Raw genomic sequence first — 15,684 nt, 5'->3', positions numbered from 1 at the left:
TTTCATAATCTAAGCATGCTTTGTACTGTGAAGGATTCAAAGACCTTTTCATTCTAGTAAATATACATAAGTTGGAATCAATAAGAATTACGGACACTTTAATGCAAAAGAACAGAGCACAAGCGCTTTGGTTAATCATTATATTTTGAAATTTAAACACATGTTCTACACATATAATTCACAGCTTTACATGACAATTGTTACTCTAATCTTCTTTATAAAAACTTTATTAATGGTGTTATTTTTTATAGAAATTTGTTGCAGATTGGCTGCGTGGTCTGCCACAGTTATGGAAATTTGTACCTCTCCAAGAAAGGTGGAAAGAAAATGAATATACTAACTTAACCCCCTAGGACCTGGCGTCCACATATGTGGACATCACATTTTGGGTTATTTAGACCAAAATACTCAATTTTGCTCTACAAGGGCCTGATATGCTGCTACTGTTCTATCAAAATTTTAAACAAATATCCTCATATGTGGCTCTTATTTTTCATAAAAACAAAAATAAGGTAAAAACAAAAAAATCTGGTAATTCTTTCTTTTTACATTCATCGGGCCCCAATATGCTCAAATATCAAAGAGAAATTAAAAATGCATGCCGTGGAAGAGTTCGGGTCTTAGGAGGTTAAAGAATATTTTATTCACCTACATCCACTCAGTTTATTTTAGGTCAGAGTAACAGTCTCTACTTTATTTTGATGTCCTTTTGTGCTAGTTTCTGTCCTTTGCTCTCAGCTTCACCACGTGTGCCCAGGAGAGAAGAGTTTGTTGTATTATTGTAGGGTCTTTACATCACATTAGAAAGCACAGTGAATCAACTGTTGTTATTATTTGGTGTCAATAAAATCTAAATATATTAATAAAATTGAATTGAATCCATCATTCCTTAAGCAAAGAAACAACAACAATCACTGATAATCTATAATCAGATAATTCAGTTCAGTGCACCAAATCAAAACAACAGTCTACAATATAAAGTTCCTTGGGTAAAGACTGTACAGTACTAGAAAGAAACCCAAATAATCAGATGACCTTTTATGAGAAAGCACTTGGAGATGGTAGAAAGGAAAAACTCCCTTTTAACAGAAAGAAACTCCAGCAGAATCATCTAAAGTCAAAAGATAAACAATTTAGACTGAAATCTGAGCATTTTTGAAAACTCAATCAGCCACTAGAGGTTTAGCTGCTGATTCCAGGAAAATTATTCCTGCCAAGAACACTACAATCAGTCCTGGTCCATTATAAGAAATCCTACATTATTAGTCATAACACATGCATTAAGCAGCGGTACTCACTGGACTGTGGCAGCATAGAAGTGTACACCTTGGGGTCGATGGTCCCCATGGGTGGTGGCAGCAGTGGGTTGGTGAAGCTTCTTAGTGGATGGGTGGGCCGCACACAGGCTGTCGGGATGGTCCGACCGCTCCCACCCTGGGCCTCCTCTGCCGCTGCAGTGGCTGCACCCGGGACTGGGCCTATCGAGGGAAGGTGCTCCCCAGGCGGGGCTGAGGAACCGGGGAGGAGAGGAGCAGTCTGTTGTGTTGGAGGCTGTTGCTGGAGAAGAGGATTGGAGGAGGCATCTGTGGACAAAGCTAAGAATGGGGAAGCAGATAAACGGATGTAGCATGTTAAGCAAGAAGGAGGTAAAAAAAAAAAAAAGATTCAATGCGAGGTTAAGAAGAGATGAGAAATATTAGCGAGGGGAATTTGAGAGAAAAGACAAAATATCCTATTAGCCATTTTCGAAGAGCAAAAGAACGGTCAGAGAAAAGACAGACTAATCACAACAAGTCTGAGTAACACGGTTATAAATTCTGGAAAGAGATCGTGCTGAATTTTAATTGTGTTCTTTGGCACTACAAGGCAAGTACAATCTAGTAATTGTCCATTATCCTTTAAAAAGCAGACATCCTTACACTCAAGTAGTAATAAATATCACAACGGGCCAGAGGGAACATGTAAATTTGGGCCTTAAACTTGTTGAAATTCCACTACTGTGTTGCAGTTACTGTGTTTGTCTTCTCTCACGAAGTTACAGCTTGTCATTTATCCAGTCGTCTTTAAAATTTAATAAATCTCATCTGTATAATTTAACACTTTATTTAAAATGCCAATCTCCTCCTCTGGCATAGAGAAACCCTGCCAGGTCTTAGTTTTATTCTGTTTCTTGTTGAATGTGAAGCTTCATGCTGGTGCTTCTCTGCTGGATGAATTTCTCCACACTGCGAAACCCTGTTTTATCTTGTCAAAGACACATATGAGAGGAAAAAAGGAGAAGAGCTTCTTGTTAAAGGAAAAGACAATAAAAAAAATCTTCAGCGTGCAGAAACTTGACTCTCATGTGTCGTGAGAGATGAAACTCCTGCTTGTGTAACAACAGCCAGTTTGATCAGAGAGAACATTGGAAAGCTGGTTATTGTATGTAGAGCTGCTGTGCGTTCATTAATGTAGTGCAGCTGAGACAAGAAGGAGAATGTAGAGGGAGAGCCGAGAGAAGGAACGTGAGCGCAGTTAAAGAGTAAAAATGAGAGGGGGAGGAAAAAAGTGACAAGAGGGGACCGAGACATAAAAATAGAAGACTTTCAAAAAGCTCAGAGAGACGATGAGAAGAAACAATAATTTGTGTTTTTCCAAGAATCTAGTTTTGAAGAAAATACATCTGCATTACCTCCTCTATCAGGAGGAAAGTTGGTAACATTCTCCATAACAATTCACTGCAAAAAATAAAATGGATTTTTAAAATAGTGACTCGCAGGTCTACATGAATACACTTGAATACTGAAAACACCAAATGCCTTTAAAGGAAAAACGAATAGCAAGAAACACAATATTCATTTCATTTGGCTAACTCACAGGAATGTAAATGTTATATTAAAAGATGGTTATTTGAGAAACTTCACATTTAGACAATTAGACTGTAGGGAAAATGCTACATATGGCAGTGTTAGTGTAACTGTACGGTGCAGGGACTCAGGCAAAACTGATAACCTGGTTTAAATAACAGAAAATAAACTGCAGTCTCTGTGGTTATATGTTCCGGTAATAAATGGAGACCAGAGCAAGGACACTAAAATAAGAAATGAATGATGGCACTAAAATGTTCTTTACACCCAGGTATCATAACTTCTTTAAAGTAAGAATCTGCTTAACCTTGTATGACATGAGGAAATCTTTAAAAGAACCAAAGTTTATGTGTCAGTACGGCGCAATACAGGGTAACCATATTTGCCAGGAAGAGCAGACACTTACATTTACTCGCTGCACCTTCAAAGGCCTTGAAAAGATTATGAGTCTGATGTTATCAAATCTTTCAAAGAACTGAGGCATAAAGTCTGAGGCATACATTTTTAATATCCACCACTGAGAACTCTCGTAAGAGGACATCAACATGACTCCCTTACTAAACCCCTCAAAAACACGTGCTGAAATAATGATGGGAAAAAACAAAATAAAAAAACAAAAGCAAGTGGTTCATTTTGTTTTTCCTCACTACTCTTTAATTACTAACATCTGTCCTGTCTCCTTTTCCTCACCTCTAACCAGTGACAGATGGTCTCGAACATCATTAGTGATTGTCCTAACCTTAATCAGAACCCTGTACTATTAGAATATGTCATTTTAAAAATATGCTCCATATACATGTTGTCAATGACGAAAAAATACAATCAGTTAATCTGATAAATTAAAATAACTATTGTTTTTTTCCCAAAAAAGTGCTTCTACTTGGGTTAGAGTTATGGACATGAATTAGGGTTAGCACTGAGTGAACACACAATGTAAGCCTGGACTAAAAAGAGAAAATAGTTACATTTTAACACATGACCAAAATACTGTCATGTGACATGAGATGGTATGGTAATATGAACATGGTGGGACTATTTCAGCCACACCACGCAGCTTCTGTCATCATGTCCAAGGCTGCATGCATGAAAGGATGTACATAAATTTCCTCCTACAATATTCCAAAAAACTTTGAGACAATGTCATCTACTTGAAAAAGAGGAGAGCTATAAAGTACATAAACATTAAGTTGTTCAGAGCAGAAAGCAGATGAATTGGATCATTTGGATTCAAAGAGCATGCTGGTGTAACCATCGAGATTCGGGAGGATTCAGTGTTTTACCATGCTAATGAATTGACTTAAATTTATCTAAGAAGTTCTACAGGGATCAATGTCTTAGTTTAATTAGCCACATAGCAGCAGAGTCTAAAGCTCCCAGATTGGGTATTGCTACTGTCTATGTTATTTGGGGAACATAGTTGACTCGTTCTGGCCCTAATCTTCTATCTTTTCCTTTATAATCAGCAGAGTCCATTGTTGAATCTCATTGCGTGTACGTCTCTATCGTTTTTCCTTCATTAGCAGCTTTCTCATTATATTTGCCTTTCTCTATCATTAGCTGCCCCACCCGCCTCCACTCTTGTGTGCTTTGCCAGCAGCGATCAACCTTCGTGTTGTGTCAGGCCGTCCACTGACTCTGCCTCTCTGCTGTTGTTATATCACTGATACGAGCCAACCAGGAATTAGCCAATTATTGAATTACTGAATTACTGCTCCCCACCATGCCGTTTACCATTTAGCCCTGCAGCAAACCGAGACTTGAATACAACAGTGAGATAAAGGAAATGAACAGTGGGCAAACAGTTGGAAAAGTTACATGTTTACTTCTATCTATGACAGTTCTACATGCATAACAACAATATTAGCATATACAGATGTAGCAAGTTAATGTGCTTAGTTTTTCTCTCATATTAGTTTGAGAAATCATTAGGCCCCGCCCCCTCACTGCTGCCATTCAAATTTTTACTATTTGATCACCGTTACTTTGGCAAAATATTTATTTTTAAATAAGTATGGCTCTTTGATTTTAATATAACAGATGTCTGTCATACATTCAAACATCTGCAGGTTAGCAAAAAAATTTAATAATAATAATAATAACATTTAATGTTTCATGTTTAGTTGACAAGTTCATACCATGAATATATTGTATGTCACTGAACTAAAATGTGCACGAACATCATCACATATACAGCAATTATGAACGTCTATATGTTTTTTTCAGAAAGATTCCTAACAAATCCAATATATGTTACGTTCATTTCATCATCCTCTTGTAAGTGCGAGATCATGTTGTTGCTTTGGTTCTCCCATGTGTCACATTCAATGTACAACAAAGCAGTTTACCTACAATGTCACTGCAACTGTCACTCCCATAAGAACAACAGTAATATTTGTAATATTTTATTTCTAAAATTTGCTTTGTGTCACTGATTAGCTTATACGTTTTACATGTCTTAACTAGCAAGATGATCTTTTAGTAATGCAAAAGCCCCTTAGAATGAGGACATCCTCTACATTTGTAAATGTAGACCTGTAATGTCATGACTGCTGGACACCCGAAAGAAGAAATTTGTAATTTGACGGTAAAATAAAATGAACTAGTATTGGTAACCAACAACGTGTTTCTTGGCCTCAGTGTTCAGTTATAAATATACATAGGAAGAAATCTCCTTTGCTGACTGCGCAAACTACAGCAGTTTATGTTGTTGGCACAACATAACATAAAGGTTAATCTAAACATATCACATGGAAATAAGAAAGTGTAGAAAGCAGACAGAGTTTTCTTTCACACCTTTTGTTGCCTCCTGGCCACAGAGCTACCTGTTGTCTGAGCAGTGGCAATTTTTTCAGGCTTATTTTTGCTGCAGCACGATTAGAAGTATAGTAATGGCATCAAAGTACCTGGTGTGTATCCTCTGTCTACAGTCAGGCTGGGGAAAGGCATTGGTCTCAGGCTAAACTTGTTGTGAGTGAAGCCACACGAGGGAGAAGGCAGAATCCCAGGATACTGCGAGGAGTCCAGGGTTGGCACCGGGATGGCACTGACCACCGCTGAAACAGAAAGAGCAACAGGGTGAGTGTTCCAGTGACCCACACTGAAACAGAGACAGTAAACCTGCAGACCACACAGAGATTGCGATTTCACGTTCCACCGATGCCAGTGCCTTTTTTATAAAGCTTATGAAGAACTGATCAGGACCAAAACTCAACGGATTCTTCCTTTGATCGTGCTGCATCTCTCCACCGTCATGAAATCTGGCTCAGCGGTGTTTGTGTAATCTTGCCGGCAAACACGCAGAAGCCGAACAAGCAAACACACAGCACTGATCACATAACTCAACCAGCGAGAGATGAGGCGCGATACATGAGTCAGAGTGGGAAAACAAACTGTGAGCACCACTGAAACAGATGTATAAAGAAGCGGGCTGATAGCAGTGACAGAGCAGACACGCACAGGAGTCAGCAAACCAGCGACAGAGCCAAACGAGTCAGGGCCACCAATATTAGTCATTGCACAGAAAGTTTTTATGTTTATTTCAGTTTCGTTTTTCAATTTCAGATGTGTGTTTGCTCATTTTAGCTCATGCCTAGTTTGACCATTAATGTTTTCTTAATCTTAATTCTAATACGAGGATATTTGTCAGCGGAAAGAAAGCGTATTTAAAAAATATTGTTTTACTCACAATCATGTGGAAACCTTGGTCTCATTAAAAATGCAGAAACGCCTTCTCATACTTGTTAGGTTTACACATTTTAAAAAGTCAAACTTTAGAGATTTTCTAAAAGTTTTATTTCAATTTTAGTCAGTTTTGCGAGTGGACTTAAAAAAATATTTTTGTTCTTTTTGTCAATGAAATTTTTTTTCACACAAAGTTTTGGTGTATGATACGTAGAGCTGCCACCCAGGCAAAAGAAAAATACAAGTGTATCACGTTATAACGTGAAAGGTTTATTGTTCTAACAAGATACGTTTCCTGTTTGTACAATATAATATTTATATTGTACGAATGTGATAATTATGTATATTGTAATAACGTGATATTATGTTGTTCAAACGTGAAAAGTATATTGTACAAACATGATAGTATATTGTACAAACAGGAAAAGTATCTTGTTAGAACAATAAACCTTTCACGTTATAACGTGATACACTTGTATTTTTCTTTTGCCTGGGTGGCAGCTCTACGCTTCCGTAGTATGATGAAGTTTTAAATGAAAAGTTTTAACTCTTTTACCCTTGTGGTTGCTTATTTGTGTGAGAAAAAACAGAATGTGAGAGTAAAGCTGAGTAGACTGTGACAACACTGACTGAGAAGTTGTTTTAGGATTTGTCCAATTGGATACATGGCACCAATTTATCCTTACTTTAGGGTTATCCTGCTGTATATGTTATAGTGCTGGATAGTTTCAAATGATCTCATTTATCTGTTTCATGGTATCAAGTAGACATTCAGTGAAAGTTATCTTATGTGCAGTCATGTGAGAAAGTCAGTTTACTCTATGCATTCCTGTGAAAAAGGAGGAGTTTGAGTACCAGCCCAATGCTAATCAAGTGCTAATCACTCACGTAATCAGCAAACGTAAGCATCTGTATAAAAGGATAAGTTTTTGTCTTTCCATCTTTTCCAGCAAATTCACCCAGAGGTCAGAACTTCCAAGCCTCAGAGAAACTCCAAACAAAACCCAAAATCTACATTTGGGATTCATCAAGAATCAGTTAGCAGGTTAAATAAAGTTAATGGCAAACTGAAGAAGACTGAACAAGTATGGCATCATTGGAAGGGTTATCAGGAGAAATGTGTGGCCACAATGAACTACACCTCATACCAACCGTCAAGCACAGTGGTGTAGGGGTGATGATTGGAGCTTGTTCTTGAAGCCACAGGACTCAACCATGAACTCCTCTCTATACCAAAGTATTCACATGTGAGGCAGTGCATCTCACAGTTAAAGCTTAGCACAGTAGGATCACTCAACATGACAATGATCCCAAGTACAGCACAAACTCTTCAACATAATAGCTGGAAAAAAAGACTCAAATTGCAATATTCTAGTAAAAGCTGAGACTTTAAATTCTGTGATGGGACATTATGAGAATGGCAGAATGTCAAAGAAGCAACGCATAAAGATGAGTGGGCAAAGAGTCCCCCAGAGCAATCAGAGACACTTACAAAGGTCATTTTCTAAGCTAATGAAGCAAAGGGTACTGGAAAGAAACCTGAGACAACTTTTGACATGACTGTAAAGCTGCACAGCACGATTCACATGTTAGAAGACATTACATTTCAGATTCTGAGTATCACAAAAAAGAAACAGCAGCAGAATTCTAATATCATTCTAAACACTGTTATTATTATTATTATTATTATTGCTGCTATTAACATAAATTTTCTTTTTTCTGTATGAAAACCTGCATTTCAAACTCCACTAACTATCCTGAATCATCCAGGTGTAGTATTTGTAAATCATGACAGCAAAGATAGTTTTTCACCATGTACAGACTGTTCTTTTTCGCAGCTATTCATTAGTTAGGAGACCTGGAAGTTCACTGCACTGAAGAACAGCAACCAGTGAAGCACCTGCATGTACATATCCATGGTAACCAAAGAGCTATGCCAGCGGACAGAAAGGGAGAAGCGTAAGAAGTACGATCTGTGGTGGAAGAAGTTTTTTATAATGTCACAGTGTTAATGATGTTATCAGCAGCCCTGTAACAGTCCCACCGACTGTAAAGCAGACAGTCAGTCGGAGCCAATAGAGTTCATATTGTGACCTTGAGAGGAAACTGCAGGGACTCAAACTCACTGAGACTGATTACACTGCCTCAGGTCCACACACACACACACACACACACACACACACACACACACACACACACACACACACACACACACACACACACACACACACTGCTTCTCCAAGCTGTTTAAAAGATAAGAGGCACCCGTCAGTGTTTGTTTGTTTTTGTGTGTGTGTGTGTGTGTGTGTGTGTGTGTGTGTGTGTGTGTGTGTGTGTGTGTGTGTGTGTGTGTGTGCACATATTTCTCTCTTTGTCTCTCTCCAGCTGTGTCTTCTTTACGCACCTCCATTCAGGCTGGAGGTGAATTCAGCATTGTGTTTCTGAATATAAATGAATGTTTAATAAGGAAAAAAAAGTGTTCAAAAGAAAACATTTGCAACAGCCCATTTCTGTTTTCTACAAAGATATTTTCAATGTAATACTGAATTAAAGGCTCACCAGCCTGCTGTAAGGAAATCACTCCAAAAAAAGAAAAAAGAAACACGACCCAAGGTTTAACATTTTGTTGTAAACAGTTTTCTCCGTTTTTGTTTTCATCTATGTTTCTCAAAAGTGGATAGATAAAAGATCTGGGGAATAACAATGCTTATAAAGATATTTTTCTTACTAGTCATTATAATAATTGTGAAGATTATTAAATTGATATTTTCAACACTTTGTGAAATATACTTATTCGACTTGAATGAGAATAAATTGTGTAAACTGGCATGGAGCTTTTCAGATGGTAGCATGACAAATGAGCAGTGTAACTGTATAGCTGGCGGACTTGCTGAGTTTCAGTCAGTGTAAAAAAAACCACGGATGGTAAATTACACAGATTCATAAAATATTGAATCAAATGTACTTTTTTCATTACTTTTAATACAGAGTTCTCTTTACCCTCTCAAAGTTATTGGGCGGTGTGCAGGACTTTGCCCAACCAATCTCCGTGTGATTTGTGTTCAACAAGTCCCTGAGGGGGTGTTCTGTGTGGAGCGTTCGGCTCATTGCTACAGACTACTCAGTCCTTGTGCAACCAAAAGGAGAGCTTGGTATACACTAGGGGCAGACTAGTTCCCAGACAGAGCTGGACATCATCCCTTCACCATGTGTTAAAGATTTTCTGTGTGGAGCTTTCTGATCTGGTGACCTCAGGTGACCTGGCCCTGTTGGCTTTATCAAGTTGTACACTTCCTGCAGGCCAAAATGCCCACTCATGGTTGGGAATGAAGTGCTTCCCAAGTCTTGCTGGTCTTTTTTTTTTTTTTTACAAATAATGGGGAAGTGTATGGGTACCAGTCTATTGTTGTAAGGATAAGAGAGAATACAAGCAGCAGAGATGAGCTTCCTCTGAAGAGGTCCTGAGCGCAGCCTTAAAAGAAGAAGCTTCTGTGGAAGAGTTATACAGTCTTATTGCCACCGGCACAAAGGATTTACTGTGGCGGTCAGTTCTGCATTTCGGGGCAATGAGTTTTTTGCTGCTTTGGTGTATGCAGACAACTTCTTTATGAACATTCAGATACAGTTTTCACCGCTGTCAACAACGAGTATCTGGTGTAGTTACACAAAACACAAATCTTATATCAGTGTCGTAAGATTAAGGCAAGAGAGGACTTTTTATCAGGATTAGGTAAACGTAGTGATCTTGGTTAAAATATCATATGGTTGTATATGACACGAGTTGGTATGTCTTTTATCTCGTGTCATTGGAACCTCAATTTGCTGAACATTTTGTTGAACAGAAGTCAGCGGGCCCCAGTTGGGCAAAGACTCGAAAAAAGATGATGAAGAAAGATTTATTGCAACTTAGATCTTGAAGGAGGTTGTAAGCCATCAAGGGAATGACTGCCTGGACTGAGAAGTCCTGAAGGCATGAGTAGAAGGATTGCTCCAAAAAATTTGCCAGCACGGGCAGGGAGGGGATTAGAGAGGAGGAAAAGGAGGGATGGTGGAGTTCCAACAGATCTAGGGCTTGCTGTCTGTGAGGCATGTTGGATATCTCAGGAAGCGCAAGGACCAAACTCTTGTGCTAGAAATTTGATTTAAATTAAAAGAATTTAAAAATGTCTTATTATGACTGCAGACAGGCTGCAGTAAACAAAGGAACCGTGTTAGCATTCAAACAAACTACAACCATGACTGAAAACTTTAGCAGGAAAGAAATAAATACAGAATAAAATCAGTGTCAGTGAACATCCAACTGACACGTTCATTATGAAGATAGCTGCAAACTGACAAATGCATTAGGGACATTTGCACATTAAATTAACAAAAAAGGCAATTTGACTGAAATTGTAAATAGCTTTTCAACACACTTTCGGTGTTTGTAATGTCATGCATGACAGTAGTGACTGCACTAGTAGACTTTTTATTTGCTTTGATTGCTTTTTATTTAATGGGGGAAATATTGAGAACATTTAAGTAAATTGTTTGTAATTGATTTGGTGGAACGTGCGTTATTCTTAAACCCCTGCAGGGTCCACACTGTTTCTCTCTTTGTTTATGTCTCTTGCATTTTGCTTAAGCTAAAGGAGCTCCAGGCTTCTTCGATATTTTTCTGTTTCATTTTTTTAAAACCCGGCTGTAACATCTCTGCTCTGCAGACGTCAGATGATCTCTACCTCTACCTGCTGTTTCTGTGTCTTTGTGTCTCCGGTCTGGCTTTCTTCTCTCACTCTCACAGTTTTCTATCAGTTTTATTTGGGTTTCATCTCAGTGTGCTTGTGTCATTGTTGATCAAACTTTTTATCCATTCTTGTCTCTGTTTTTGCTCAATATTTTTCTTTCTGTATGGTTTCTTTATCACTCCTTCTTTTTTATTTCTATTTAATGCCTTTGTGACTTTTACTTTGTTAATTTTACGTGACTTCATGTAACAGCATTTTTTTTATATTCTCTTATGCAAAATTCAGCATTTTGTGATCTCTATCTGTATTTCTGTCTCCTCTTATCTCTGGCCTCCTTCTCACCCTCTTACAAAACCTCCATAAACCTGTAGCTCCCCACCTCACTGCACCAAGCTCATCAATATTCTCCGCCAATAAGTGTATTGACCAGACTTGCTCATCTCTGGTCGTCCTGCTGCTGTAATGAAACCCTGACTCTGTTTAAATGAGCACACACACACACACCTCCTAAAGCTGCTGATCACAGCCCTGCCATTATCAATACTGTCTGATCGATGCTGGTATTGATGATGGTTTAGTGTAATAACCTCTGGGTTTCAAAGAGGAAGAAGCAGCTGGAGAAGAAAACTGGCCATCTGTCTCTTTTGACAGTTAGAATTCAATTTAAAAACCTTTATTGACATGTGTGTTTTTGTGCAGGATTTTCCATCCATCCATCCATTTTCTAGCCCTGATTCAGTATTCAGGTCTGGGTTCCTTGGGGAACAGTCTAAGCAGAGCTCCCTTTTCTCACCCACCTCCTCCAGTTCCTGTCTGCTGCACAACAAAGCCTTTCCAAGTCAGTCAGGAGACACGATCTGTTCAGCGTATCCTGGGTCTGCCCCGGGGTTTCCGACTGGTAAAACTGATACAAAACACCTGGGGTGCGTCCAGGAAGCATCCTGGGTCAGATGCCTGAACCACCTCAACTGTCTCGCTTTGATGTGGAGGAGCAGTAGTTATACTCTAAGCTCCACCTGAAAGTCTCAGCTCCTCAACTTAAGCCCTATTGGAAGTGTCCCCAAGAGCATCATGGACACAGTAAAAACAATTGTGACCACACCTTTTTTCACACCTTGGCTCGTGTGATTAGGTAGAGGATCAATAGGGGTCCATGATCCTCTTGGGAACATTCGCATATGGCTTAAAATCTGGGACTCTCCACCAGAATTCCTTTATAATTACACAGGAAAATGAGAAATAGATACAGTGATTTATTAAAATGTGTAAATATGTAAACACTGGTTCATGCTTTGAAACAGATGCATTTTTATGCTTGAATGATTGATATATCAAAGTGGCTCAAACGAAAAACACCGAGTGGACTGAACATCAGTGAAAAAGCAGCCGATACGCAAAGAAAATCTTCTGAAAGAAAATCATATCTCAAGACCACTTTCAAAAAAATCACAAGAAAGCCTGGTTCCTTGGAAGCAAAATATAAAGAAATGAAGGGTGGCTCAAGAGTTTTGCACAACACTGGAGATTTATTTTTAACTATATGCACTCAAATTTGAAGATAAAGAACTGTTAGCGTGATTTTTGATGTACTTTAGGTGTTTAGTGAATTAAATCCAACAAAAATATGCTGCCTATTTAAACAGATTACTAATTGTATTATAAACTATGACTGGAACGTCCACTTTCTAGTGTTTTTCAGTTCAGTATTGTCTTTAACTTCCCTCTCCAAAAACAAAAAATACCTTAAAGCTTTTCTATTTTTACAGAAAGAGAAACGGTATTTCTAAAAGATGCAGTGCCACAGCTTAGAACAGAGAAGTCTTTGACAGAACTTCCAAAAAACAATAAAATAAAAGGAAAATCTATGAAATGTGAAACATGACAGCAAATAAAAAAGATAGGAAGAGGGAAAAAATAGAATAGGAAACAGGTCTGAGTGTTGGCAGAGGAAGCCAGAGGGTTTTCCTGCTTTATGGTGACCCACATATCACAAACACCCACATTTATGTAAACTCACAGTCCTTGTCACATGCTAACAAGAATTATCACTTGGCCGCTGACTCACTCTCTCCAGAAATAACCACACAGCATTATAACCTGGATGCTATGCTTCACCTCAGTGACTCCAGTTTGTTACAACTGGGTTAAACAACAGCAGCAACTGCACATCAGAAGAAGAAGAAATAAAAGAGAGAAAAGAGGACACAAATCCTTCAAGACATGCAGCCAGACTGAGAGCAGGGTAATTACAATGTGAAACATTCTGCTCACTGATGTGACTGAAAACATATTCACTCCACAGAGAGAGAACACCGTAATTAGACAACCTGCTTCTGTGCACAAAACTGGTTCATAGACACAATTTGGTATCACAGAGATTCTGCAGATGTTCTGCATCAACCTCATGGTGAAAGGAAACAGTTTTATACAAACAGCTGTTTAAAATCAAGTGCCTACACTATGAACTCCACCCACAGTGCGATGGGTGCTGGGACAGGAGGAGGTGTCACTGCGATTCTGGAAGTGGGACAGAGTTGGTGCGAGGATGAGCCGACGAGGGTGATGCACATCAAACAGAATTTGACATAGTCTTAGACGGCTTTAGAGACTTCACAAGTGCTACAGTTAAAAGGTGTCTTATGGAAATGACAGGAGACTGGTGTAATTAAGGACTGCAAGAGCTTCAAAAGGGGTATGATAAAAATGAAGGGACATGACATGTCTGAAGAAATACTGGAGGAGATGACTTGGACTGACCCTTTAAACCAGAGTTAACATTCTTCTAATGGCGTTAAATGGTTTAAGTAAAGGATTTTAATCCTGACCGTCAGTTTGTACTTTCCTAAATCATGTAACAAGAGGTAATCATTTGGGTGGGTTTTTTTAGTGGCAAGACCGGGGCATTACAGTGACTTTATGTTTCTATTAAGATCTCAGCCTTGGCTAAGCCATCAGCTGTGTGCTGTTTGAAGGGATGGTGTTTGACATAGGTCTGTTTCATGTTTGTGAGTGCTGGTTGTGTTGGCTTACTGTAACCTACATTTTGGGTTATGACCATAACTTTTGTGTTTTAGGGAACTGCTGACACAGTCAGTCAGTCAGTGATAGCTGACAGACATTTCTAGGCATCAATGAAAGTCACTGATTTTGTTTGGGATGTTGGTCCCTCACTGTTGGGCTAGAGCCTATTCTAGCTTTCATAGAGCAGGAGCTGGGGTACAGTCTGGACAGGCTGCCAATGTATCGCAGACCCTCTCCAAATACTCAAATATATAATATTAAAAAAGATGGTAATATCAATAATGTGAAACTGCTGATGTCACGGTGGCCATGCTCCTTTTATCCACAGTCTTCTCTGAGAGGAACAGGGCCTTATGCTATGAACTGAAAAGCTTCTACAAGGTGCTACCAACTTATTGTTTTTTTCCATGAGAATTATGATGAGTTAGAGTACTTAAGTCAAAGAATCATTTCTAAAACTGCAAATCTGCCAAATTACACAGCAGTGATCACTAGAGACCTCTTTGCAGAATGTGCCTTTAAATGAAGTATTTTAATATCGAAAACAGCCAGTTCTGATACAGGGAATAACACCCTAAAGAGGTGTAGCCAAATTATCTTTGAGATACGATGATATCTGGAGAAAAACAGTAGTGAATGAGATAGAAAACTCAGTTTGTATCAAACTCCAGCTATTCTTTCTACACTGATGACTCACTGTTACAGACTAATGCTTTAAATTCATCCAAACAGAGTGCAGAATTTAGGGGTCTGTTTTTAGATAGTGTGGTATGCATTACAATAAACGTCTTTAAAATTAAAGTTGTGCTGACCAGCCAACCGTAAACTGCTGTTTAACTTCACCAGACTCCATTAGGTGGTTGTAGAACACGGAATTTAATGGCTCAGTACTCATTAATCAGTGTGAGTGACAAAGAAAAGTACAAATGCAATCATGTCTTTGGTAAAACTTTTACAGTCACAGCCGTGTTGACTGACTGAAGCTGCTCTTGTGTCTGATGTGAAACCCCTCATGTGATCTGATCAGAGCCACTGCTGGAGTCGCACACTGTAAACCGAATCTTTGAGGTTTCACAGCAACATTCCTTTTTTCCCGCTTCATCTTGCCAACTCTCTTCCAGTTTTTCGCTGCTTGCCTCTCCTTCCTCATTTTGTCTTTCCCAGGCTCATCCCCTCGTCACTGGCGTGTCCTCAGATCTCCCCTCCACTCTGTCCTCTGAGTCGTTCTGAGGGAATGAACAGGCTAATTATCAGTGTGAGAAAGTTGGTGCAAGTGTGAACGCCTCTCTCTTCAACTTTGCTTTTGCCTGAAAGACTTTTTACATCTAAACCTCCCAAAGAAAGTTGGAAAGTCAAAGAAAGATGAACTCTCTGACTATCATCATCATCATCATCACCCTAAGGCAACT

At 38.9% G+C, this 15,684-nt stretch overlaps 1 protein-coding gene across 1 annotated transcript in view; it reads right to left on the bottom strand.

The window, feature by feature from the left end:
- The window catches only part of dcc (DCC netrin 1 receptor), a 406,171-nt gene that overhangs the window by 51,746 nt on the left and 338,741 nt on the right, over positions 1-15,684 (bottom strand). Inside the window, exons 26-27 of the mRNA XM_085359610.1 lie at positions 5,750-5,899; positions 1,299-1,595 (exon numbers count right to left, since the gene is read on the bottom strand). Of these exons, the coding sequence (XP_085215736.1) occupies positions 1,299-1,595; positions 5,750-5,899 (447 nt within the window). The remainder of the gene's footprint in view (positions 1-1,298; positions 1,596-5,749; positions 5,900-15,684) is intronic.

This window comes from Diplotaxodon limnothrissa, linkage group LG7 (genome assembly GCF_057381915.1).
Source record: "Diplotaxodon limnothrissa isolate DT_005_m linkage group LG7, D_limnothrissa_male_GT1.1, whole genome shotgun sequence".
Taxonomy (NCBI): Eukaryota; Metazoa; Chordata; class Actinopteri; order Cichliformes; family Cichlidae; genus Diplotaxodon; species Diplotaxodon limnothrissa.
Note: the sequence above shows the minus strand (reverse complement) of the source record. Positions and strands in the feature narration are given on the sequence as shown.